Here is a 25,153-nt window from a genome sequence, read left to right on the forward strand (position 1 = left end):
CTGGGACAGAGTCTTTTTTTTTTAATGTTTCTGAATGCCATGCTGTGATGTTGCCTGCTGGCCATAGTTATGACCTCTAGTGTTAATGAGTGTTTACTTGAAATCAAATTAGCTCACAAATGAGAGCTGTAGAATGAAAATCGGAGGATAATCATAGATTTGCGAGTTTCTAAATTGAAGGGATAAACAGGCTTTTGTATGGAAGAGGGCTGCGCTGTAGCGACTCTGAGGCATGTTTTGCTATATTTCTCTAACACTGTTTACCAAATGATGTTATTTCCCTTATTGATACTCCATGCTGCCTCTCTGCTGAGTCTGCTTGTCCAGGATGCTCATCGGAACTTAAACCATAAACCAACACTGAACAATGCTGCATTATTTATAGCAGACCTAATGCTGTAGAGCTGACAATAGTGCAAAGCTCTTCTTTCTTCTGGTCAGTAATCCATAAATAAATATGTCATCTGTTTAGGTTTGCAGGACAGCCTGATAGATGGGAATAGCCAGCGTTATACAATGAAGGCACCAAGGACATTATGTAAGCCAGGCAAAGGTTTTCCGTGCAAACCTGCCATTTTGAAAGATGCTGTTAGCCCCCTTCTTAGTGAGTGGGTTTTAAAGTCTGCACAACCTGCCCCCCCGGGGGATGATCTAGATCTGCACTGAACACACAAGGCAGCAAGGGAGACTGGGATTATGTCTCTGTTGTTCTCACTGCAAGAATAGAAAAAACCTGTGAAATACTGAAAGAGTCATGGCATTTTAGCTCTATACTCATTGCCAGAGACATGCCTAACTGAGTCGAGACTGTCCAGAGGGACGGCATTCAGATCTCCATCTAGAGCTGGCTCTATCCAGCCCCTGGGGGTGTGGGATTGCAGCTAGGCCTGGGAGAGAAATCGGGCCCAGAGCCAAACTTTGGTAATGATTTGGTACCCACCCAAACCTTGTATGTTCAAGGTAGCCTCTGATGGTATCAAGCTAAGGTCAGAGAGCAGCCGCCTGCATATAATCCACTTTTCTCAGCAGGGACCAAATAAAAAACCTGGGCACCAAAAACCCAAGGGTCTAAAGAAGTGAGTTAAAGAAGTCACTCGTTCCATGGTAAGTAGTTGGCTGTTACGTTTTCTGGGATCAGGCATTAGAGGGTGATAGGACCTGGCACACCATTAGCAACACCCAGTGGTTGAATGGCATTCTCCCTAGCAGTCTTTGAACACATGTTCTCCACAACTAAGAAAACACTGTCAAAGTCTTAGTTTTTGGGCCCTGGAAACATTGTTCTACTCTCCCAAAGGAGTGTGACTCTTTTTCCTGAAGGCAGCCCCAGCTGTGCTGAGCTCCTGGATGTTAGAGGTGCTATTTGGACCTGCAGCCAGTCCCGGTTAACAGATCTCCTAGCGAGGCATCCCCCTTAGGTCACCAAACCTCCAGCAGGATGGCTTGCATGCAGGTATTCTTTCTTGCACTGAGCAAATATTATTTTCTGCGGTCCTATCTGTTTACAGGATTTGACTCCCTGTGCAACTGTCACAGAACATATTGGGATGTCACTCCTAAATATTTATTTGATGATGTGAGGGACTGAACATATTGTCTAGCCAACAAACCCTCAACTGACTAATACAGCAGTACAAGAGATTAATGTAAATGGGATAGAGGAGGTTCGTGTAAAAACTACCCGTTATAAGCTGTCTCAACACATTTTTGGTGAGTTTAATTTTCAGTAATCTGCCCCAAATTCTCCAGTTGTCATATCTTGAATAATGAAGTGTTTGAGGTGTCTCTGTATATAAAATAAGGCAAGTTAGCATTGGATTGTGCCAATTCTAACTTGTGATTAATCCTGCTGATTAACTTGTCAGAGTAAAGATTCATTGCCTTTACAAAGTCCCAGCTAGCATAACGAGAGCTGTAGTTACAAGACATACCAGCAGCATGTGCTTTATTTGCATGGTTCTTACACTATATTTTTGGTCTAATGTTGTCAGATGACTGTTGTTACGTTTATACAGCAGAGCTCGGTGTGGTGCTGGCATTGGGAGTACCCTTTGTCCCTGCTTTGAGCTGTTTCTTAAGCTGACGCTTTCCCCACATCACCGGAAGTCCAGGTCTTGGATCTGCAGAGGGTGCTGCAGGGGTGTAAGAGTCTGTCGCCATCCAGTGAAGAAAACAGTTGCAGTGGGCATACTTTAAATGCAGGATTTCCCGATTTCATTCCCTGCAGTATCCCTCCTACAATCCTTTTTTCCCATACAAAGCAACTTGCAGACATTAAGCCTCAAAGCCCACTTGGAGCTGGAATAATGTCATACCCATCTAGCTTTTCTTTCTCTCTCTCTTTTCCTATGACAGCTGGGACTGCTGACAGTGGGAAGCTGAGGCCCAGGAGAATGGGAAAGGCCCTCTGTGTGTGTGTGTAATAATAATACACCGCCATTCTAGGAAGAATGATGGGATATTATGTGTAATAAATATTTATAAGAGCAAGCATAATGAAATGAATGTGTATTATGCAGGAGCTCCCTTAGGGCATGGCCATCAAATGTTTTTTTTCCCCCCCCTCCTCTTTTTCCTTCCTGTTATGCAGAATTGTCCCAGTGTCCCTGGGTTGTGGAGCAAATTGCTTATTATGTTATTCGCTTTACATGCTGCCTGTCATGTTCTGTGACCAGCTGCTCCTGTTTGGTTTCCCCCACGGAGGGGGAATGGGAAGGCACTGATCAGATTCGTTTTCGGAGGTCAGTGTTCTGGCATTATCACCTTCCAACCATGGTTGCATAAGATCAGGGACTGCCTACGGGTTAAAGAGCTGAAGTAACCCTCTGGAGATGCCTGTCTCAACCACTGGCTTATTGCACGACCTTGACTGAGTCTCTAATGTTGGTCTGTTAAAGGAGGGAAGGTTAAAACTCATCAGAACCACGTGTGGACACTTTCATTCAATCATAATATAGGCTTTGTTCATTTGAGTTTAAACCTTCCTCTTTTCCACCTATTTACATTCTCGCTGGTGTCCTGTCACACCTTTAGCTTCTTTTCCGTTCCTTGGAGTCTCAGAACAGGAGAGAATTCCTATACCTTGACTGCACCCAAAAGCTTGCAAACAATTTTTCCTAACTACTCAGCTGGTCTAGTAAAAGATATCACATCTACCCAAAGAAGCTTACCAACCTTCTTCAGGGGAGATGAGTCTCAGGTGAACCAAGGTCACTCTATTTTGGAATAAGAGGGGTTCGATGCACTTTAACTTCACATCCCAAAGGCTTGATTGATGTGGAGAATTATTCTGGAATAGCTGATTAATACCCTGTTTGGACTCATTCATTCTGGAGTAAGGGTAAGGGCACGTGAACAAGTTACCACAAGGTAAAAGGAATTGAGGACTTATGCTGTGTCAGCAGTTCTGTGTTCATTGCCTATATACATACTCTTACCCCACAATAAATGAAAGCTTCCCTCTTACCTCTCTGAGAGCTAAATGACTGCAGGTTAGCTTTATTTACTGCAAGGCGAGAGCATGCACAGGAGCAGCCGACATGCTGTCAAGTCCCGGCTTCCCTGGTACTTCGCGATAACTATTTTGTGTGCTGCTGTTTTTATCCCAAGCCAGTTTAATGAGCTTCTAAAACATGCTCGCTTAATCTACTTCATTACTGGAGACTAAAGTAATCCAGAATAAGGCACTGCTATTCTGCTATTTTGGAATAAGGATGCTCACACAGAAAGTTACTGAGGAGTGAGTTATTCTGCTTTAAATTGTTGCCCTGCCTTAATCCGAATGGACTTCCCTAACAGGCCTTTAGCGACGTTGTCTCTATTTTCCTGGCTGTGCCCATGCAGACAAGCTGCAAGCCCCCTGGTACCAGGCTCGAGGCCTGGGTTTTTGGTATGCCCAAGAGTGGCAGCTTTGGTATCCCCGAGGTGTTCTCATCATCCCCTTTCTGTGGTCCACATGAACAGAGCAGATGCTGGTAAGAGGGGTTTATTTTCTTGGCAGTCTGAGCACTCTGCTGCCCTAGTGTAGACGTGCTCCTTGTGCCTCAGTTGTTTGTCTGCAAAATGGGAAGAACCCTCTTTCCTTTGCTTGCTTCTTCTCAAGCTTTTCCATTTAGACTGTGATTCACTCTCTGGGACCTGGGCAATTTCTTAGTCAGTGTTTGGTTAATATCTAGTGCAATAGGGCCCTGATCTTGGGCATGCACCTGTAAGTGTAATCCTGCTCCTAGAGCTAATGATAATTCCTGAACTGAAAACAGACTCATGCTGTTAGGTGTGGAACAGCATCAAAAGCTTGGAGAATTGGGGTCAGGTACTGCTTTCATGCAGACCATTGTTCTTCCTCTGTTTCCTATGTGACAGCAAGCAAGCTTGAGATGATGCTTTTTAAAAGGTCCTGAACCCCCAATGGTTGCAGTGTGGCTGCCTCAGAAACATTCAGGCTGAGCTACGCAAGTTACCAGAAGTTTCAAAGTTTCCATTGGCTTTTGCTGGGATTTCCTGGCTGCTCTCTCACGTCAACCAGGAGGCATGCCTAGGGTTTCTTGCTCTTCTACCTGAGTTACTGCAGGTTGGTGTGCAGTGCAGCAATAGCATCTCCTAAGGAAATTAATGGTTGAACTACAAGCACCTGCTGGTGCTGCTCCCTGCTATCCAAAGTCTCCTCTCAGCTCAAAACACCTGGGGCTTCATGGATAATGGACAACAGGATGAAGCTGCCTGTTGACAGGTCCTCCTGGAAACACCTGAGACTGCAGTAAATGGACTGATGCTTAAATATTGGAGCTGAAATCTCAGTGCCAGGGATGGCTGGACAACTCCCATGGGCACAGTTCTGTCCCTGGAGTTTGCTCGGGGCAGATTAGTATCAGGTGTGTTCTTCCTAGGGATCCTTTGCCAAGGTGGCTAATCCCACCTCAGAGAGGTGGATGCTGAGGACATCTCACTAGCTCCTGCAAGCCAGACTTCAGTGAATGCTTTGCCTACAAGTCATGCCAGAGTTGGGACCAAATGAAAAGTACTTGTCCTTGGACAGTGCCAGTGGTGGGGAGGGGGCTTGGCACTGCCCTCATTGAATATCCCAGCGGCGGGTCAGGCAGGTTCTGGTGTGGAGGATCGGATCCATCACTGGCAGTCTCTGCTTCCCTCCGCCTAGAACTTGACTGCATTTCAATGGTACATAGTGTCCCCATAGTGTGAGACGCGGCACAGACCTGAAGTAATTGCTTGTCATCTAAACCAGGAGTTAGCATCCTCTGGTCCATGGCTGGATCCAGCCTGTGGAGCTGTTTGATCTAGCTCATGGGCATGGGTCTTCAGTGGTTGTCCCTCTTTTTGGCCCTCACTCCTCCCATGTTGCTGTAGGGGAAGCAGAGGCGACAGTGATGGTGGCTGGTTCCTGCCTCGGTCCTGAGCAAGGTCATTCTGACATACCGCCTGACGAGTGCTGATCTAAATAAGTTGGAGGGGCGAATGGGGGAGAGGGGAAGAAGTGTTTCTAGTGTTCCTTGTAATGTCCCCCCTGCCCATGGAACATGCAGATTTTCCAGCGGGGCAAAGTAACACTTCTTGGTGAAGAATGACCTTTTTGATGATGAAGAGTCAACACTTTCTGCAGATATTTCCCACCCCCGTTGGAAACATAATTGTGTTGAAAACCCAGCCCTTATTATTGTACTAATTTACAGATGATGATGCAATGGATTGATTTCACTCTGCCAATTTGATGACCAATATAGATGAAGTATCATTCATGAGCAAGGTTGCGTTACAGTGTAAACTCTCAACTATCAGTTTTCTTCCTTTACTTCCTACTGGGTTTGCATGAATTTTACAATACAGGTTTTCTTCGCACTGCTGGAGGAAAAAGTAGAGCTATGAAAGACATTGGAGACGAGCGAGTGACCACTCAAGGGAAAAGTGCCTGTAAAAATCTGAGTGCATTAGGAAGAAGCAGGTGGGAGACTTCCCATGGGAGTGGAGCCCTTCTTGTCTTTGGAAGGACTGATGGTGTGCATTGTGCAATGAAAGACCACTGGCTGGCTGAGGCCCCTTCAAACATGAAATCACTGGTAGAGCTCACCGTCTGCATGTGAACTCCTGCCTCTTAGATGCATCTGGTTAATGAATCGGCCACAAAGCCAGGCAACCTTCTCTCTCCCAAGTGAGTATGTACATGCATCCAGCCAAACTCTGGAAGGAAACAAAACACTGCCCCACCAAGGCTTGAGGGAGAGCCAGAAAAAGCCAGCCAGCTCCTGTCCCAGTCCCTTGCTGCTGGATGCAATCTTTCTGATGGCTGCCTGTCAGGTACACTTGTCTGAATTGGCCCTGGAATTTGACCCATCATAGTTACCAGGGAACCATATCTGAGGTCTCCTGTTAATAGTCTGGTATCGTGGTAATAGGTCACACAAATTAAGTGTCATTAAGCTTACCATGCAAAGCTATCTTTGTCACTCCCTTCCCCCCCTCCCTTTTAATATGTTCTGATTTTCTGGGCTCTGTTTGAAAGCTGGGATTTGCTAAGGAGTGTCAGGGAGCGAAGCCTCACAGTTTCCTGTTTATTTGCCGTGAGATTTAGACATCAATCTCTCTTAGGCTCTTTAGAAAAATCTTAGCATAGGCTGCCAGAAAGAGCCAACATTGTGCTGTGAACAATGAGCTCCATCTTATCACAATCTCTTGTCAGGCAAGATAGACAGTATCACTAGGTACACAACAGAGGAGAGTCTGCAGCTTTGGGCAAGCTGAGACCTGGGTCCGAACTTGATATCTGCTTCTGGAGCATGCCTGCAAGCGCTGTTCACCTCTCTGGCCGCAGCACTGTCCAGCTGGCTCACCTGGGCTGCCTGCGTTCGGTGGGGTCTCGGGGCCAAGTACAAAGTTAAAATTGCACAACTAGCACACGTGGGGAAATTGGCCTCTCCCCTTGCAGCTGTTCTGGATCCATGCAAGTTTTCATGGTTCACTGAACAGCCTCATAACTAGGAGGATCGGGACGGAAAAGGGTCCCTTGGGTACACGAAGCGATTTTAGATGGTGCAAAGTCAGAGCTCTGGGCTTGCTGCGCTACCGTGAAAAACCGTCTCTGCGCACGAGCCAGAAGCTCTTCTCCTGCTCCGAGGTCGTGGTACCGCAGTAACCTGGAACGGCTTTGAAGGCTCTCTACTTCGTATCATCGCCATGTTCCACCCACTGGAGGACAAAACCATCATTTGGGGCTAAACATGTGTCTGCGTGGCACTATGCTACTACGTGCTGAATTAACTTTGGGTGAGATCTGTAGACAAGATGCCAGACTGGCGGCATTTTCACCCCATCTCTCAGCCTGCTGGAGTCCTTTCCAGTTGTCACTGCTTGGTGTGACTGGTGGGGCAACTGAACGAGCACTGCTCTATTTTCCCAACTGGTGTGTGGTAGCAGGTCCCACATCCTGTATTTATTTGTTCATAGGATCATGGGAACGTAGGGCTAGAAGGGGACTTCAGAACATCTTCTAGTCCAGCCCCCTGCCCCAGGCAGGATAATTCTTTACTAAACCAACCCAGCCAAGTCTCTATTCAACCTGCTCCTGAAAATTTCCAGGGATGGAGAGCGTACAACCTCCCTAGGTAGCCAGTTCTAATGCTTGACAATCCCCTCGGCAGAAAGTTCTTCCTAATCGCCAGGCTGAATTTCCCCCACTGCAGTTTGAGGCCACTGATCCTAGTCCTGCCCCTTGTGCCACAGAGAAAAGGCCATCTCCATCCTCGCCGTAATTGCCCTTCAGATATTTGAAGACTGCTATCAAACCCCGCCCAGTCTTTCTTCCCCAGACTAAATAACCCTGGTTCTTTCAGCCTTTCCCTGGAAGTCCTGCTTCCCAGGACCCTAATAATTTGTGTTGCTCTGCACTGCACTCCTTCCAATCTGCCCACATCTTTCTTGAGTTGTGGGGCCCAAAACTGGACACAGGACTCCAGGTGAGACCTTGCCAGTGCTGAACAGAGCAGAAGAATCACTTCCCTTGATTAGCAAGGGATGCTCCTGGTAATACAACCCAGGATACTGTTGGCTTATTTTTTTTTTGCAACCAGAGCACACTGTTGGCTCATGGTCAACTTATGGTCTACAGTAACCCCCCGTCCTTCTCTGCAGTGCTCCAGCTTACCAGTCTTTCCCTGTTTGCATTTGTACATGCAATTATTTTGTCCCAAGTACAAGACTTTGCACTTATCCATGTTGAATTTAATTTGATTGACTGTAGATCCATTTTCCCAGGCATTCTGGATACTAGCCCTTCCCTCTACAGTGTCCGCAACTCCAATTTTAAAGGGAGCAGTTCAGCGTAGGTTGCACGTGCAGGACTCAGAAGCTGGGAGCTCGAAGAGCCACCTATGCAAGCGGGAGCTGGTGGGGAGGGACCGGGCTACTGGATGGGGAATCACTTGGGTCAGTGCGAGTTGGGATCCGCCTCTTGGCCACTTCCTCCCCAGCTTTCCTACACTGGGCGTCTTCAAGGCCCGCTCCTGACCAGCGCTGGACAGGGTGGCTGGAGTTAAATGAAATCTTTACTCTTCCATATGCATCCCTGGCTGTGCAGTGGCTGTTGGTGGTCCCTATGCTGCTCTTTGAGCAGGGGGTGATGGGAATGCTTGTTTAGGGACAGAAGATGGACTTGTACGGTCCCTGGCGCAGAGAGGGTGGATCTCCCTCCCTTTGCCCACCCTCGAGATCCTCTTGCACCTTAGATCGAACTACAGCTTTATGCCCTAACACCTCTTTCTCCCTGATGAATTGCTTCTGCTGCCTGTTGAGTCTTCTCATCCTGTAGGCGTCTGGGCTGGTGGCTACGATCTCGTCCTGAGAAAGAGGACAGGATGCATACGTTTCCCGGCCCTGACTGTAGCACTGACCATGCAGCGGGTAAGTTAAGTGGGGATAAAAACCCGGTTTGAAAAAAAGGTCTCGACTTTGCCACGGCGCGTCCAGCAGATCACAGCCCTGGGGTCTGGTGTCAATCCACCGCAAGGGTCAGGTCTGAACTGCCCCCACCATTGCTGCTGGTCACCGGCTGGTGTTTCCGTATCCCTGGCCCTCCACAGGAGGCAAATCTGGGACTCAAAGCAACCGGCCCAGGTGCCACCAGTGTTTGCAAAGGCTTTTGAGATGCCCTGATGTCTTCCCTCCCTTGGCGGAGGAGCTCTCTCTCTGTCTTCCCCAAAGCCTCCCTATTTCCCCTGAGTGCCTATATTTATGTGCTTGTGTGTGTGTGTATGCACATCTCCCCGTGTGTGGGTGCTTGCAGGTGTTGCATGTCTGTGTGCGTACGTTTGTGTGTGTATGTGCAGGTGTGTGTGCCCCAGCCTAGGTGACGCGGGGGGGGGCACGTGCCCCCCCTGAGATTTGCCACCCTCTTCTACGCCCGCTCCGCGATGCCACGTGCCCCTGCAGTCGCGGGCGGTACCCGTTCTTCACGCGTGCCTGCATGTTTGTGTGCATGCCGGTGTGCACGTGTGCGTGCGCGCAATGCCTGCGTGCATGTACGCGTGCCTGTTTGCGTGTGTACACGCGCGCGTGCGCGCCTGCCTGCGCGTGTATACACGCGCGCCCGTGTGCACACACGTGCGTGCACACCCGCGCGCGGGCCGGGCCGGGCCGGGGGTGGGGGCGGGGCGGCAGCGGCGCGCGCACAAGATGGCGGCGGCGGCGGCAGCGGCGGCGGCGGGGCGCCCCTCGTGAGGGCGGGCGGCCGCGGGCGCGTACATGGCGCTGGCGGCGCTGCGGGCTCTCCTCGTGCTCTCGCTCGCCGGCCCAGGTACGTGCGCGTCCCGCGTGGGCCGCCTCGCCCGTGGGCGCGGGCTGGGGGCGGGGGTCGTGGCCCCGGGCTGCCTCCCACGCGGGGGGGGGCCGGGCCCGCAGGCCTCGGGGCGCGCGGCCGGTGTGTCACCCAGGGGACGTGGCGGGGCCACACGTGGGGATTCATTAAAAGCAAAAAACCCCAAAAAACAACAAAGTTTCTAGTCGCGGCGGTGGGCTCGGGAAGGGGGCGGCTGCTGGGGCCGCGGCACCCGCAGAGTTTCCTCCGAGGTGCGGATTTGACAGCGGGGCGGGCTGCGGCCGTGGGTGGCCGCCGCTGCCCTGAACGGCGCCGGGCTCCGGGTTGCGGCTGGGATGCGCGCGGGAGAACCGCTCCTGCCCTGCGAGCGGGTCCCGAGCCCTTCGTCCCCCGCGCCGCCCCGCATTTCCGAGGGACGGTGCGCGCGCTCTCCCTTACAAACGGGGCACGTGAAATCCCTGCTCCTGGAGGCATCCTCCGGGCTTAAACTCGGCGCTGAAAGAATAAGCAGCTTGGTCTCGAGTCAAGTGTCTGTGGGTGTGCCTGGCCCGGTGCCGAGCTGAGACGCGAAGTTGGAGGAAGAGCCTTTCAACAAGTGGTTTTGGTGGAAAGGAGCGCCCGCGACTGCTTGGACATGAAGTCGTTTGCTTAGGGAAAGACTGAAATGATGGTTCAGAGCTGGGCATTTGTCCGCCCCGCAGCATGGCCGTTCCCAGCCTCGGTACTAGGAGATGCTGAGGAGAGACCCGAAGGGAGCCATCCTTCCCGAGGATGGTCATGACGCTAGCCCGTTTTGCAGCTGCTGCGGATGGGGCCGTGCTTTCCAGCCCCTGCTGCTGCCCGCGTTGGATACGGCTCTCTCTGCAGAGCCAGGAGGAAATGTTTTTTTTGTTTGAAAGCCTTGCGGGTTGGTCCTGGCGCAGGGCTTTGCATTGCTGGCTCTGCCTGGGGCTCTGGAAAGGGAGACAGATTGCAGGGGGCGGGGGAGAGCTCACTTTGCAGCTGAGTGGTCAGATGCAATCCCTCGAGGACGGAGGATCTGCCGTGAAGTTCCCCGGTGCGGTTTCTGATCTGATTTTTCTTCCCTTGCTTAGGCTCCGCTCTCCCTCTCCTCAGCCCACGTCTTCTGGCCCCTCGCCCTGCGGCATGCTGGAGGCGCTCTGTGCCTCCGTCTGGAGAAGTCTGTTGCCATTGTTCCAGGGATCACATGTCACCGCGATGGCCTGTGCGGTGCAGCATGGCACCTGCATGCCGATTCCTCTGCCCTGTGGGTTGTGCTATTGCAATGTGGCTTGTCTGCTTCCTCTGTTGGGGAGGGAGGGGGAGCGTTGCTTGGAGCAGTCAGAGGATGGAAGCTGACGGGAGCCGTTTTTCAGGGTGTTGCGAGACCTCCCAGTAGCATCTGCAGTGCCCTTGGGAATGGCTATAGGCTGAGGCATGCCACAGTCATCTGATTTCACGTGTGGCTCCTTTCCAGGTACAGGTTAGTCCTGTTCTGGAGGCTGCAGCAGGCGGCTGTTGTGTTGCTGCTGTGAGCATCCGTCCTTCTGACAGGAGAGAGGGAAGCCCCCATCTGCAACACCTCAGCCCATTGTTTGTTCCTTCTGTGCTGCACCAAATGAAAGTGGGAATTGAATGTCCAGCATCTTCTCCCCCTTCCTCTAGCTCCATCCAGCAGGGGAACCCCATCCTGGTTTCCGTTGCCTAAGCCAGGGGTGGGCAAAATACGGCCCATGGGCGGGTTCCTTGCCAATCGATTTGTATCCAGCCTGCGGCTGCCCCTGCAGCACTGTGCAGGGGGTCAAGCCATGGCAGCTGCTGCCTGTGGCAGCCTGCACCTCACTTCCACCTGCACCCACTGATGGCCCCGGTCCCAGCCCTGGCCGGCTTGCACAGCTTCCTGGCGGGGCTGCTCCCGGTGCAGCTACAGCTGCCTGGGTACTTCCTGGCTCCTTTGGCTCCAGCAGTTGCTCCCCTGCCCGTGCTGCACCGCTCTGGGCAGCAGGTAGTGTGGGAAAGTGGCAGCAACCATGGGGGCATGTGCCAGGCACCAAATGCCCAGCCAGGCGGGGGGAAGCTTCTGCCCCAGCACCTGGAGCTGCAGCTCCTGGCTGCCTTCTATCCACTTTTCCTGCCTGGTGTGATGAGCAGCCACCTGTGGGTGGCTGAGTGGGTGGAAGGTGGCCTAGAGTTGGAGCCCCATACTCTGGACCAGGAGCCACCCAGCTTCAGCTTCCCCCAAATCCTGGAGCCACGCAGCAGAGGCAGGAGGAGGAGTGGGGGCAGTAGGAGCCAAGCAGTACCTGGGCGGTTGCAGCTCCACTGGGAAGCTGTGCACATTGGCTGGGGCCATCAGTGGGCCCAGTTGCGAGCATGGCATGGGCTGCCCCAGGCAGGAGTGGGTGGGCTCAGCCCCATGAGGAGCCCTGCAGGGACAGATGCAGGTGGGATGGGGGTGGACTGCACTTGCACCTGCACCTGCACCAGCACTGCCACTTGGGTGATCCTTGCTGCACAAGCCTCCTGCCTTCTTCCCTCCACCCACATCTGGCTCCCAGGACCTAGTGCAGGGGCAGCACCTCCTCACCCATGCACACCCATGTTCTCCCCCTGTCCCTCCCCTGCCCCAATATACCAAGAGTACGACTTCATTTTAAGCTATAATGCAATTGCTTCTATAGACGCTCCTCGGAAACACAAATCAGGAGAAAAATTGTTTTTTGAGAACATTAAGATTTAATTGTACATGTTTGATTTTTAGTACAGTATTACCTCATAAATCCGGGTTTTAAAAATCCTTTATTCTCAGAAATCCAGCACTTCGGTGGCTGGTCCTGGATCCACAGCTGCACGTGGAGCGGTGGCATGGCGTGGTGGATGTGGCAGCAGTTGCTGCATGCACGCTTCCTTTTCTGCGTCGGGCAGCCAGGCAGCGACCGGTTGGCGCTTCCCCTCCCTTCTCCCCCTCCCTTCTCCCCCTGACTCCAGGCACTTTACTTACGTTTCACATGTCTGACATTTTCAAATATCCAGCAGATGCTCAGTTCTGAGCAGTCCGGATTTATGAGATCATACTGTGTATGCTTTGTTTTTTTTAATCTATAATTGGTTAAAATTATATCTTCTAAAAGATTTTGTGTGCGGCCCTCAACACCTCACCCAAACTCATTAAGTGGTCCTCCAGCTGAAGTGATTGCCCACCCCTGACTTAAACCATCTTCTTCTAGGAGTGTTCACTCTAAAACGGAGGTGTCAAACATAGCTTGTGGGCCAGATCCAGCACGCACAACAGTTCCAGTTGGCTCTCCTCCAGTAGTCCAGCAGTTGGAGAGTGTGGCCAGTTGGTGTGGCCTGACACAGACTTTGGGGTCCCTGGAGTCCAGTGGACATGATTATTGGTGGCAGGTGGCTGAGCATGGGTTGCGCAGATATAGCCCTTGCTTGTCCTGCCGCTGCCTGATCCCCGACCCACACTTCTGGATGTGGACCTGGCCCCACTGCAACTGTTTCTGGCTTCATGGATCCAGTGTGGGAGGAGTTGTCCCTGTGGCCCAGGTCCTGCCTGGGGTTGGGGTTGAGTTTGGCACTCCTGGTCTAAAAAGTATTAACCCCGGAATAGTCCTTTCCCATCTCCCGCTCTTGGCAGTAAACCTGGACACAGGCTGTAGGATGTTTGGGCTGGCCATTCATCTGAGGCCCAGGACATCCGAGTTCAGTTCCTAGCTTGGCCAAGCTCCGTCATTTCATCTCCCTTGGGGACTAAATTGCTTATCTTAAAAAAAAAAAAATGTATAAGAGTATAATTTATTGTGAGCAGAGGTGCTGGGAGGCTAAATCAGTTGTTGACTGGGGAGTCTGGAAATCCCATGCTGGTGAAATCCATGTGCAAGCCCAGATGCCGTGGGGATGGACCCATGAGAAACCTCTGGAGAGGACTGCTGGCCTCTCTTGTGTTTGAGTTGGAAGTTGCACTTTGATGCTGTTGCCACTGCAGCACTGATAGACCGTTGCAGGCGATTAGCTGTATGGCTTGAATTGTGTGCTTGTTAGTTAGCCGTAGGGAGACAGCTGCACGCTTCCAGAGACCAAATGCAGCTGGAGTTGAAGCAGTGTGAGCACTTAGCACTCTGAAAGGGCGCCACTTAAGTACGGTAGGCTTAACACACTGTTCTGGTATTTAATGGCTGTCTTGCCATGGAGCAGAGTCATAGTTATATAATTAAGATGGGACTTAATATTTAATCTCATTGTAATTTGTCTTTGGAATCCAGCCCAAATTTCCCCTAACTATTGTATATATTTGCATTAGGTGTGCATACATATGGGAAGCCAGAGGAAAGTAGAAGTCCTGGGGCATTTTTGCATGGCTGTTTGAGATCTGGAGTCCCACCTTGGGTGAAGGAGGGGGACCAAGCCTTTGCAAACCCAGCACGATCAACTTGTAGTCATTCAGTTATTGGTAGGAAGCAAATGTTTGCTTTCCAGCCAGCTGCAATGCTAAAGGGGATGTGGTAAATTCTTGTTATTGGTGTTTGCTTAGCACAGATTGGGCTGAATCCAGCTCTGGGGCAGGCTCATCATTTCCAGGAAAGGAGACTTGAGCCAGCATCCAGGATTTTGAATCCTGCATTATGTGTTATGTGCGGCTGTCTCGCTGCCGCCTGCAATTGCACGAAGGGCCTTGGTAGGTATTTTGCTCCCAACCTCTTCTAGGGAGCATTTGGGAACACGGCTGCTGACTGCTCATTGGGGCTCTGGTCCTGATTCTTTCTCTCACCCTGGGGCACGTCACTTAACCCCTCTGCCTCTGTTTCCTCATTTGTGGAATAAAGCTGTCCATGTTGAACTATTGGGCAAGGGATGTGGTGAGCCCCATGGCATCCTAAATAGCCTTGCGGGGTGTATTCAAATCCTGGGCTGGCCTGATCCTGAATGCATGTCTGACCCCCAGCTGGTTTCCCGTTAATAAGTAATAAGAGTGCCCTTGTCAGACAGGAGCTGCAGCAGCCTGTAAATAGCTCAGCTGAAAGGGAAGTGTCTTGTTTTCTTACAGCTGCCTACTCCTTTCCCCATCCAGTAATGCTTGCATAAGTACAGCCCTGCTCCTGGCCTGGTCATGTGCTCTGCATGCAGGTCCCTCTGGTTGGAGAGCCAGCAGGGATGCAAGGCGAGTGCATAGGAGTAGCTGTGCCAGCTTCCAATGGACACTTTGGACTTGGGGCCCAATCCTGTGTACCAGGCACAGTGGTGGTCAGCGGTGCAGGAAACCCGGTGGATCTACCTTGTCCGTTCCTCCTGGCATGGTAGGTGATTTTCAGTGCCGAGGCCTGTGGTAAGGTAGTCCCGACTTGCCCTCATCCCATGTCATACCCAGAGCATCACTTCTTGAGAGTTGCACCTTGTTGTGGTACCATCCTGTATCTCTGTAGACTCTTGTAGGCTCTAAGCTACTTAACAGTAATAAGGTGTAGCATTTCTTTGCATGTACTTCATTAGAGTTTGGGTAAGAGAAGAGGAGGTAAAGGAAATAAGTAGGCAGAAGAGAGAGGATGTCAGAAGTGGAAGAGTTTAGAAGGTGTGAAAAAGGTCCCAAGGCACTTGGAGTTCAGTTTTATACCAGTTAGATCTGGTTTAGGGCACAGTGTGGTTTATATAAGGGATAAAAATAGACATACAGTATTAGGTTATATCCCAGTTATTTTTATTAGGTCCTTTTCTGAATTTTCTAGCCTTATTTAGCAAGCTTTGGTAATTGAGCTGGGTAACTGAGCATAAAAATGTGGGTTTTCCTCAAAGCCATTGCTCTTCAGCCTTGAACTATATATAGTTCACAGAGGAAGCACACCAGGCACCAGCAAATGAGCATGGCGGGTAACAAGGGTGTCCGGATCCCGTCTTGTGGGCAGAGCGCCCTTTGCTCAGGAGCGTGCCTCGTAGCGGCGTTCTGCTGTGCCCCCACACCAGTACGTCACTCCTAGCAGAGTATTCCTCTGCTCAGCAGCTGCCGCACTGGCAGATTTTTACCTCCCCAATTAACTCATTTTCTCCCTGCATTAAGTTTTTGTTTCTCTCAGCAGCCAACAGAGTTTGACAGGGCTTAAAGGACAGCTCCACACCCCTACACAGCAGGGTGAGAAACGGTCCTCATAGATGGCAAAACCATGTGCTGGCATGGGGGTCTAGCATCTTGCATGCCCAGTGGAGGCACTGACTCTCAGAGGTGATGTGAGGATTCAGGAAGGTTCAAGGAGCCTGTCGACCAAATTGAGCACCAAGAGAATAAGCTTAAATACATTTTAACAGCAGGGTTCATATTGTAATACAGGGAACAGTATATCTTACCTACGTTTAGAAGCTACATTTTAAAGAAGCACTTTATCTTGGTCCCTCTGCAGAGGAGATAGTCATCAAATGTCTTGGATCACTCTGGCTGCAGCTCTTCATCGCTTTGGCTTGGTTTGTGTTCCAGTGTGGCTGGCAGGACTGTGCGCCACCTCTTTCTACTAGCTTCCCTCTCCTAATTCTCTGGCCTGGTTTTTCCCTTCTTCTACACTTCCTCTTCCTACTCAGGTGTTTTGGGCTTTAGTCTTCTGGACCTGGTTCATTTGGGCTCTGAGCTCCATTCAGGACAACAAAACAAAGCAGGGGAGTAGAGGCACCAGTGGGGAGAGATGGACCCGAAGCATCCTGAGGTTTCATAGCGACCTGCACCCCGACCGGGCAAACCTGGATGGGATGGGAAGGAAGCATTGGTTGGTCTTTTCCGTCTTCCACTTGGGGACATGCCACCTTGATCCTCTTTAAATGAGCAGTTGCTAAACAATTAAGTTAATTGGTGTGATCAAACAGGTCCTTACTTAGCATGATGGAATTCTTGAGCTGGTGACTCCAGGGAGTGTTTTGGGCCAAATTCAGCTCTTGCTTACCCATCTGAGTCCTGGTTGCTTGGCATCATGCATGGTGACCACAGAGTTTAAATTGACTTGAATGTGATCCTCAGCCAGGGTGCTGTTCACCCTGCAGCGCTTTGAAATCCTTAGTGCGATTCACAAGATAGACTCAGAGATTTTGAATAGGAATCCAGTGTTTCTCAGCTTTTGTCATCAGAGTCCTAGCTTGGCACCTTTTATAAACATCATCGGTGCAATAGAGAACGAAACTCAGTTGTGTTCCTAATCCCCACTGAGCTATGCCAGCTTCCTCCTGTTTCCAGATGCTGCCTGTCTCCCTTGCTAGATACACATTGCTTGGCTGATGGTTCATGGCATCAGCTAGGGTGGGTGAAGGTGCGACTGCAGATCTTTCCATCAGTCATTCACCAGCGCGTCTTGAGTAGGGCTTGTTCACATGCCTGCAGGGGCAGCGTGGATTCTTGCTTAGCATTTCCTGAGCACTGCCATGCTGGGCAGATTAGCAGGGCAGATTTCAGCAGCTGCACACAAATGCCAACTTCACATCTCCTTTACCCAAGTGGACAAAAAATAAGTTAAACCCCCCCCCCTTCCTGAGGAGGATTTTGTGAATATATGCAGGCTATTAGCGATGCAGATTACTGTCATTGAGGGCAGATGTTGTAATAGAAAGATAAGCATCTTGAAACTGGTTTGATTTCTCTTAGGCTTGCTAACTAGTTGTTTATGCCAGCACTGATTGTAGCTTTGTCAGAGAACTCAAAATATTGATCAAAGTTATTTAGCACTCTTTTTCTTGGGTCACAGTAAATCCAACTGCTTTTGTTCCCTCTCTCTGCTCCTTTCTCTATAAATAATGCAGAATGAACATTTCCTTAAGGAGATGAGCTTTATGTCCACAGTGTCAAACTCTGGTCCATTTATAAATGCTAGGTGGGGACAGGCTTCATTTCCCATGTTCTTCTTCCCAAATGCTGTGGCTTGAAAACCTGGTTAGCAGTGTTTTCTCAAGTGGTGTTGCTTTTTCTTTGCATGCACAGAACACAGAAAGGTGAAGTTTGCTTCCAGCTGCCACCTGAGGATTGTTTTCCATTTTGTTACCATTCATTGTTGCTGCCAGAATTTTTTTTATTAGCGGAGGGAGTTAAGTGTTGTGTAAAAGCCTTTCAATAACACTTCAGCATCTAAGCAGGAGCATGAGCCGTCAAATTATGCTTTAGATGCTCTTTGTTCTTCCCTTTCAGTCAAGGCTCATGGGTTAGATTCATGCATTTGTAGGCTTTAAGCCCAGAAGCAACGTTCTGCTTTTTGTCTGCCCTTCTGGATAACAGGGGGCATGGGGCTCCCAGAATAAATTCCTGCTTTAGGTGTTGCAACTGGGATTGAAGTAAAGCCTACCTTGTAGGAAGAATGGCATCCAGTCTTACTTTAGAAATGTCTCGAGTGATGAAGAATCCACTGCCTTCCTTGCTGCAGTGGTTAGTCGCTTTCCCTGCTAAAAATTTGTGCCTTCTGGCTCGTCTGATTTTGTGCAACTTGTACTTCTTGTTAAACACTTGTCTGCTGGATTGAAGCAGGGTTTGCTGTGCAGGTGCTCAGACATCCAGTGATTGTCTCTAAACACCTGGACCTCCTTGCTTTCTAGGCTTTTAGTTTGATCGCTTTCCACTTAATCCACCTCCTTCCTGCCCATGGGCACCAGAACTGGGCACAGCATTCTAGTAGCAGTCAAGCCAGTGGCAAATCCATCCAGAGAAGGGTATTATAAGCCCAGCACCCGTAGAGCATTGCCTTGGTACTCTTGATTGTGGTGTGACTTTAAGAACAATTAAATTTTAAAAATCTTTTTTTTATTTTTTAATTTTTTGTTAAGATGCTTTAAAAAAACAACCCTCTCCAATCCATATAGCATTTTCAGGAAGTGTTAGCATTGGCATTAGTAGTGGCCACTGCATAAATATGGATAAAAGGACATGGTGGTGTTACCACTGTCCTGCCAATGGAGAGTCTTATACTGTGGCATATGCCACAGCATCCGGATGGATCCAGGCATAAAGGCACTGCTTTAGGTAATGGTTTTATTTTCTGGAGCCCAGCACCACCCTGTTGGCCCAGCTGGGTGGTGGCAAGGCAGATATAAAACATCTGAGCCTGTACTGTAGCTCAGTACAAGTGTATCCATGCCATTACTGGTTGTGGTTGCAATACAGTATACATTTTGCTCAGGTAGAACACTTTTCTTCCCACTAGTGGGACCCACTTTCTGGGTCTCAGTTTTGCATCTGTAAAATGGGATGAATAGCATGCGTCTTGTAAGGATGTTAGGGGGAAACAGGTATCAGACTGTAAGGGGCCTTGGTACTACAGTAATAGAAACAGGACATGTGCCTGCAGAGACGGAACAAGTTACTGAGCTTGCAGGCAAATTACATGCATAGTATGTATGCACGCATGCCTGTATTGTGGTATGTGTATGTGCTTATAGCTATATCCAAGTATAGACAAATTAATCTCATACAGGTATATGTACATACTGCATATATAACTGCATGCATGTAATATGCATGTGCACCTGCATATACTGTTGAAACTCTTGAAAAATTAAAACAGGATTTTATAAAGCCTGTGGTTAGATAGAAAGTTGCCCCATTGAGGAGTATTTGCTTCTCACAAGAAATGTGTTACACTGAAAATTTTACCATATTAATTTTATGGCATTTCCTAAGCTTAACTAATTGGGTATTTTGGAGGGAAGGGGTGTGTGTGGGGGGGGCGTGGTGGTAGTGGTGGAGGTTGTTGGTTGTAGCTGTGTTGGTGTAAGGATATTGGCAGACAAGTTTCTTCGGGTAGTTGTGATAGCTTTTATTACCAACTAAATAGTTGGAGAAAATGTTCTTTGCAAGCTTTCAGGCACAGAAAGAAGGGAGATGGGTGCTTGTGCGTGAAAGCTTGCAAAGAACATTTTTTCCAACTATTTAGTTGGTCTAATAAAAGATACCACATCGACCCAAAGAGGAGGGTGTGTGTGTGTGTGTGTGTGTGTGTGTGTGTGTGTGGATTTCATGATAAATGTGACTTGGATTATCCCTTTAGGTATCTGAGTGATATGCTTAAGGATTTGTGTGGAAAATGCCGGTGATTATGGGCTGGTGACTAATAATCCATGCCTAAGATGGGGTGAGCTCAATTAACGCTAATCTTTGCTCAACAGTAATAAAAGTTAGATAAAGTTAGACTTTTGGAAGGCTGTAACTTGCTTTCATGTAAGGGTGGTGCACCAGCTCCTGCTCTACATGGCTTGTTTAATTTTGGTGAAAAGACTGTAGCTAATTTTTATTCTTTTAAAAAGATAAGGCTGGAGAAACCATTCCAAAGCTGGCTGGTTGTAAAAGTGAAAATAACTTCTCCTCCAGGCCTGGTGCATGCTGGGACCTACAGTCCTACAGAGTCTGTGTTCTTAAAGAGCAGGTGCGGCTGGTTCTGATGTAAGGAAATAATCTCTGCTCACATTCACTTGCAAGGGGGGTGTGGGCCCTGCCCCGAGGAGCTTGCAGTCTGCAGAACTGACCCAGCACACTTGTCTACATGTGCAGAACCAAATCTGTCTCACTGACTCCCATTAAGAACAAGGATTTCCCTGTTCAAATCCAGTGGAAAGCTCAGGCTCAAGCTTTCAACCTGATGTAGTGAGATGAGCAAAAGGCAGGGAGGCTGAGGCTGAGGCGGGGAAAGAGAACCCCATCATTAGGTTAATTTTAGTCTTAGGCCCTAACTGCTTCATTCAGCTCTTACTATGTGAATCCTTTCTTTTACCCAGCATGATTTCTGCCCTTAGCTTCTGGTCAAGTACTGGAGCTAGGGTCCTGATGCCTTTTTCCCATTGTACTTCTGGGGCAGAAATGACTTTCTCTCTTGATCCTGGGAGTCCTTGAAGGGAGGTACGTGCACCTGCTTTGTTCTGTGTCATTGTTCCTGAGAGCAATGGACGGGCATATCAGCTTGGTGCTCCTGCTAAAATGATTTGCAGTGAGATAGTTATACTGCTGACACTGTGGTGGGTTTTCATTATGCTCCAGAATGAACGCCTGGGGGCAATAAATGGAGCCGTTCACATTTGTTTTATGCTCCGAGGCCTCTCCCTCTCCTACACCAGCAGTTAGACTTAGAACTGGAGCTGGGCCATGCTTTAAGTATTTGACAGCTAAGTACAGTCCTGCGCTACCCCTCATTCCTGTAAATTGGTTATCAGATTGGTATTGGCCAATATGGCTGGTTAATAATCGGCTATCGGTATTGATAAGAAAATCTTCAGCAGTGCATACCTAATTTTATGACCTGCAAATATTCATGCTGAAAATGGGTGACCAACCTAAGGTTAGTCTCGCGTATGCCTTCCAGAACGTGCCATCTTGGGTAGCTGCTCCTGCCATTGTGAGTCAGATAAACCCTTGCTGCTCTGGAAACGCATACAGTCTGTCAGGCTCTTGTGCCTTTGCCTGGACTGTGCCTTCTGGGACATGGAGAGACAGATCTGGAATGGAAATAGGCTCCTGCCATGAAATATTTAAACGTGCTTCCCCCCTCAGTTTCTTTGCTGCTACCGTGAGCTGTCTGCTCCTCCTCCGTGTGTGGGATCGTTATTTCTCATTAGTTTCTAGTATGCACAATTACCTGAGAAATGCAGGGTGGTTTATGAAAACTTCATGAGCCTGACTTCTCATCTGGGTCGCCTGGCTTGGTTTGGGGAAAACAGCCAGTCCATGGCATCAGAGTCTGGCACTTCTGGAATAGCAGTGGATGCTCGTGAGCTGATGTTCTTCGGTTCTGCTACAGGAGTCCTGGGTTGCCCATGGCCAGCTGCACTGTACTTGGAAATGCTTGAGGAAGGAACAAATATAGATGTCATGCTATGCGACTGCAACGACAGCTGGTCTCAGTAGCAGTCCTTCCGTCTTTGTACAGCGTTCTGCACTATACCCTTCGGGGCGTCCTCAGCCACCTCTGATTTGAACACCAACCTATCAGGTAAAAGAAGGGAGTCTTAATTTCACCTTTTTTAAAGTGGATTCTAGGTGGTATGGGACATCTGAGCTCGTTTTCTGCTTTGTAAAAATCTCCTGGCTCAGTCTGAGAAGTGATCATATCTTGAGCACATGAATTACTGCGTAACTGAATGCCTGGAAGAGTTCTCTTCATGCATGTACCACTTCTGCAGCTGAGAATCTAGAAGCGACCGTGCCTGGTTCATGGAAGAAGCAGCTGAGACATCTTGGTAAAAGGACTGCCTAGGTCACTGGAGAATTAATGACATATTGTAGTTTTTGTCATGATAGCACCTCTTCCGCATGGGACTGCCTTTGTGCTTTGCCTCAGTCATGCTGTGATGGACCTCTTGCTAAAGAAAGTGGGATTAAATTGCCTGAGGGGTGACTTTAAGGTTTGGGATTTTAGTCCTTTGGAGCCAAAAGGACTTTTCTTGGCCTTTTCTGTTTCAGGTGAACTGCAAAATCCTCATTAGCTGCAGCGGTGGCAGTCATTTGAAGATTTTTCAGTCTAGTCACGCAGTTGGTGTTCTGTGTGGATGTGGAAATCCATGGGTATTCATGAAGACTTTGGTGTTGTGCCAAGTGTAGGAGTTTGTGAGCTAAGGAGCTTTTTAAAACAAATTAGCACTTGTACATGGCATTACTTTTTACTGTTGTAGACTGGCTTAGAGCATGCTTCAGCATATGTTTCCTGGCTCTTTGGGCTTCATGTAGCTTTCTGTAACAAGTAAATGGATTCAGGCATAGGAAAATTTAGATACCTTCAATATCTTAATTAATGACCGGACATGACAAACCTTCTTCACTCATGTGTTAACTTGGTGTAATTGGTGTAGCTAAATCTTTACATCATGAAGATTTAAGATTGAGAATGTTGACTATGCAGGTGAAATATGCATCAAATATACGTTCAGCCATTTGGTTTGAGCTTTAGCTTTTGCACCTGGGGAACATAGGGGTTTTGTGTGTCTGCTGTTTTTCTAGAGTACTACCACCTAGGAAATAGAAACATTAAATGCCTTCACAATGGCTTGTAGGACTTGGGTAGAGTGCTGGATTTTTGGCAGGTTCCGTGGTATATTCTCTAAACTTCCTAGGGAGCAGGTGACAATCGCTTCAGTTTGTCCTGTGGCCAGCAGGACACATGTGAAACAGCTCTGTGAACTCCAGAAAGACAGCAGAGAGGAGTATGATGAACTGTCTAAGGCCAGTTTTTGGAGGATGCAGACCCTCTTCATTTGGCCATGGACCAGGATGACTGGAAGAGGTGTAGCACTGAACATGGCTAATGGAGGAGGAGGAGGAGGAGGAGGAAGAGCAGCAGATGTGGAGTGGAGAAAGTGGGAAGGATGAGCAAAGAGGGCTTGGTGATCCTCTTGCTGGATGAATCTTTTCTGGTTACTGACATTTGGAATACAACAGAGAAGGTAAGGGATGTTGCTGTCCATCCAGCGATAAGATTTTAGCCTTCTTGGGGGACAGCCTTGGCAGACAACAAAGAAATGATAGCCATGTTGACTGATGATTGGCATCCAACCCTTCATTGAATCCTGGACTTGGAAGGTAGCCGAGGGTCACCTAGTCCAAACCCCTGCTGACACTCCCTGTCTGCCTTTCCTGAACCACTCCAGATGGCTGCTTATCCAATTCCACTTCTAATTCTCTCTGCTCTCCTCCAGATGTGTAGCAGAGGGTCACCTCTGTGGTAGTTGTTTCTTCCATCTTGTTCTCTTTGGCTTGCCCAGTCCAGCGAGGCCATGTCCGGTAGGGGAAGGAAAAAAGAATTGCCTTTTAATCTTTTGTCTTCAGTGTAAAATGTCAGCATTCAGCCTGGTATTACTTTCATCTTCTCTGCTATTCTCATACAACCTCCCAAGGCTTCAAAGACCCTGGAATAAACATGAGGCAGGTATTTGTGTCCTTGGCAGGCAGTGCTGTGTGTTTATCCAAACGGGATCGCTATTCTTTGTCAGCGTGAGGCCCCTGCAGTGAGCTGTTCTAATGCACTTGTGAGCATCTTGCAGTATCTGTTACTTTTCCAACTGCATGTAGAAACATAGTTGTTCACCATTTGATTTCTTTGCTTTTCTGTTTTTGCTGTCGCTTTGGCAGGGAGCCAGTGGACTCTGATGGATTAATTTAGGCTACAAGATGCTTTGGAAAAACATAACAATACAAACCAGCTACTTGCATAGAAACCAGTGCAGGCTGGGATCTCAGCAAAGCCTGCTTTGGCCCGGTAAGGCCCTCCAAGAGAAATGAGAGCTGTTTCTGTGCTTGATTATTTTGTTATGGGAAGCTTCCTTATGCCTTTACATCTGATGTTTAAAGTCTGCTTTGGTTAGATAGTCCCAGCATGAGCCTGGAAGTGACTTCTGGCTTAGCCTAGCCACATGGCCTAGATGTGGGCTGGGAGAGAAAGTTACTGCCTCCTGGTGATGGAGGGTGCAGAGCTGGGGGTTTTAATGGCTTTGCCCAGGAAGCTTGCTTCACTCCTCACCTTAGCTCCCCTCTATAGAAATACAATATAAGCCATTTACATTTGCCCTTGAGTTAGGTGGGGAGCCTGCCACTTATTCGCCTGCCATTTTCCTAGATCCGTTGTTTTCAGCACCTCCTTGTCCCTCTTTTCCTTGTTACTCAGCTGTTCACACCTCATTGAGGCTCATTGTCTTGCCTTTAAAAGCATTCTTGAATTGACAGTACCTTGGCACTTTTAGGGCTGTTAATAGCACATGATTGACAGTGGTTGAGAGGGTAGGAATGACCCTGATGTCAGAGGTTTTCTGATTGATGGGGAAGCCTGTTCAGTGCAGGCTAGACTTGGTATGGGGAGGACTAAGTCTGCCGTGGCAGTGTGCAGTCCTTGTTGGTTGTGCTTCTGTCCTGCACTGGTGAGAAAAGGCTTAGGAAACTTTGCAGCAGGATTTCCCTTTGGGCATCCCTTGTTTCTGCAAGGTGCCAAGCGAGTCGAATAAAAATGGTGCTGTTATGGGGAGCCGTATATGTGTGTGCTCCTGTGAAGGGGCTAATTCAGGGTACAGCCCCCTGACCAGCTGCATGGGGCAAGCTTCTGGTGGAAAGGTTCCAGGGTGTAGAAACCAGATGGGAAGGTGGGTTTTTAGGACGGACTCCTGCATGCCGTTTCCCATCCATCTTATTCACTTTTGCCTGTTGAGGTGTTTGCCAACATATATGTTTGAAACCTCCTTGCCTGTCTCACTTTGCTTGGAATGAATGAGGAAAGAAGAGGATTTGCTTCTTGCTCATATGGGCTTAGCCCAGGCATGGGAAGTTATTTTGGCTGAAAGGCCACTTCACGAGTTTTGGTGATCTGTCAAGGGCTGCATGCACATGGTCTTTCAGAAGATATCATT

The 25,153-nt window shown here is 48.9% G+C and overlaps 1 protein-coding gene across 4 annotated transcripts in view; it reads left to right on the plus strand.

Moving 5' to 3' along the window:
* The first annotated feature begins 9,181 nt into the window (after positions 1-9,181).
* IGDCC4 (immunoglobulin superfamily DCC subclass member 4) overlaps positions 9,182-25,153 on the plus strand; it is a 151,469-nt gene continuing 135,497 nt past the window's right edge. For 2 of the 4 annotated variants that reach the window (XM_090028749.1, XM_090028753.1), the window contains exon 1: positions 9,186-9,799. In XM_090028749.1, the coding sequence (XP_089884875.1) occupies positions 9,748-9,799 (52 nt within the window). In that variant the 5' untranslated portion in view covers positions 9,186-9,747. Of the gene's footprint in view, positions 9,800-25,153 lie in introns of all 4 variants that reach the window. The other 2 variants (XM_090028751.1, XM_090028750.1) reach the window with 2 other exon arrangements.

This window comes from Crocodylus siamensis, chromosome 15, assembly GCF_052110815.1.
Source record: "Crocodylus siamensis isolate JL-2025a chromosome 15, ASM5211081v1, whole genome shotgun sequence".
Classification (NCBI taxonomy): domain Eukaryota; kingdom Metazoa; phylum Chordata; order Crocodylia; family Crocodylidae; genus Crocodylus; species Crocodylus siamensis.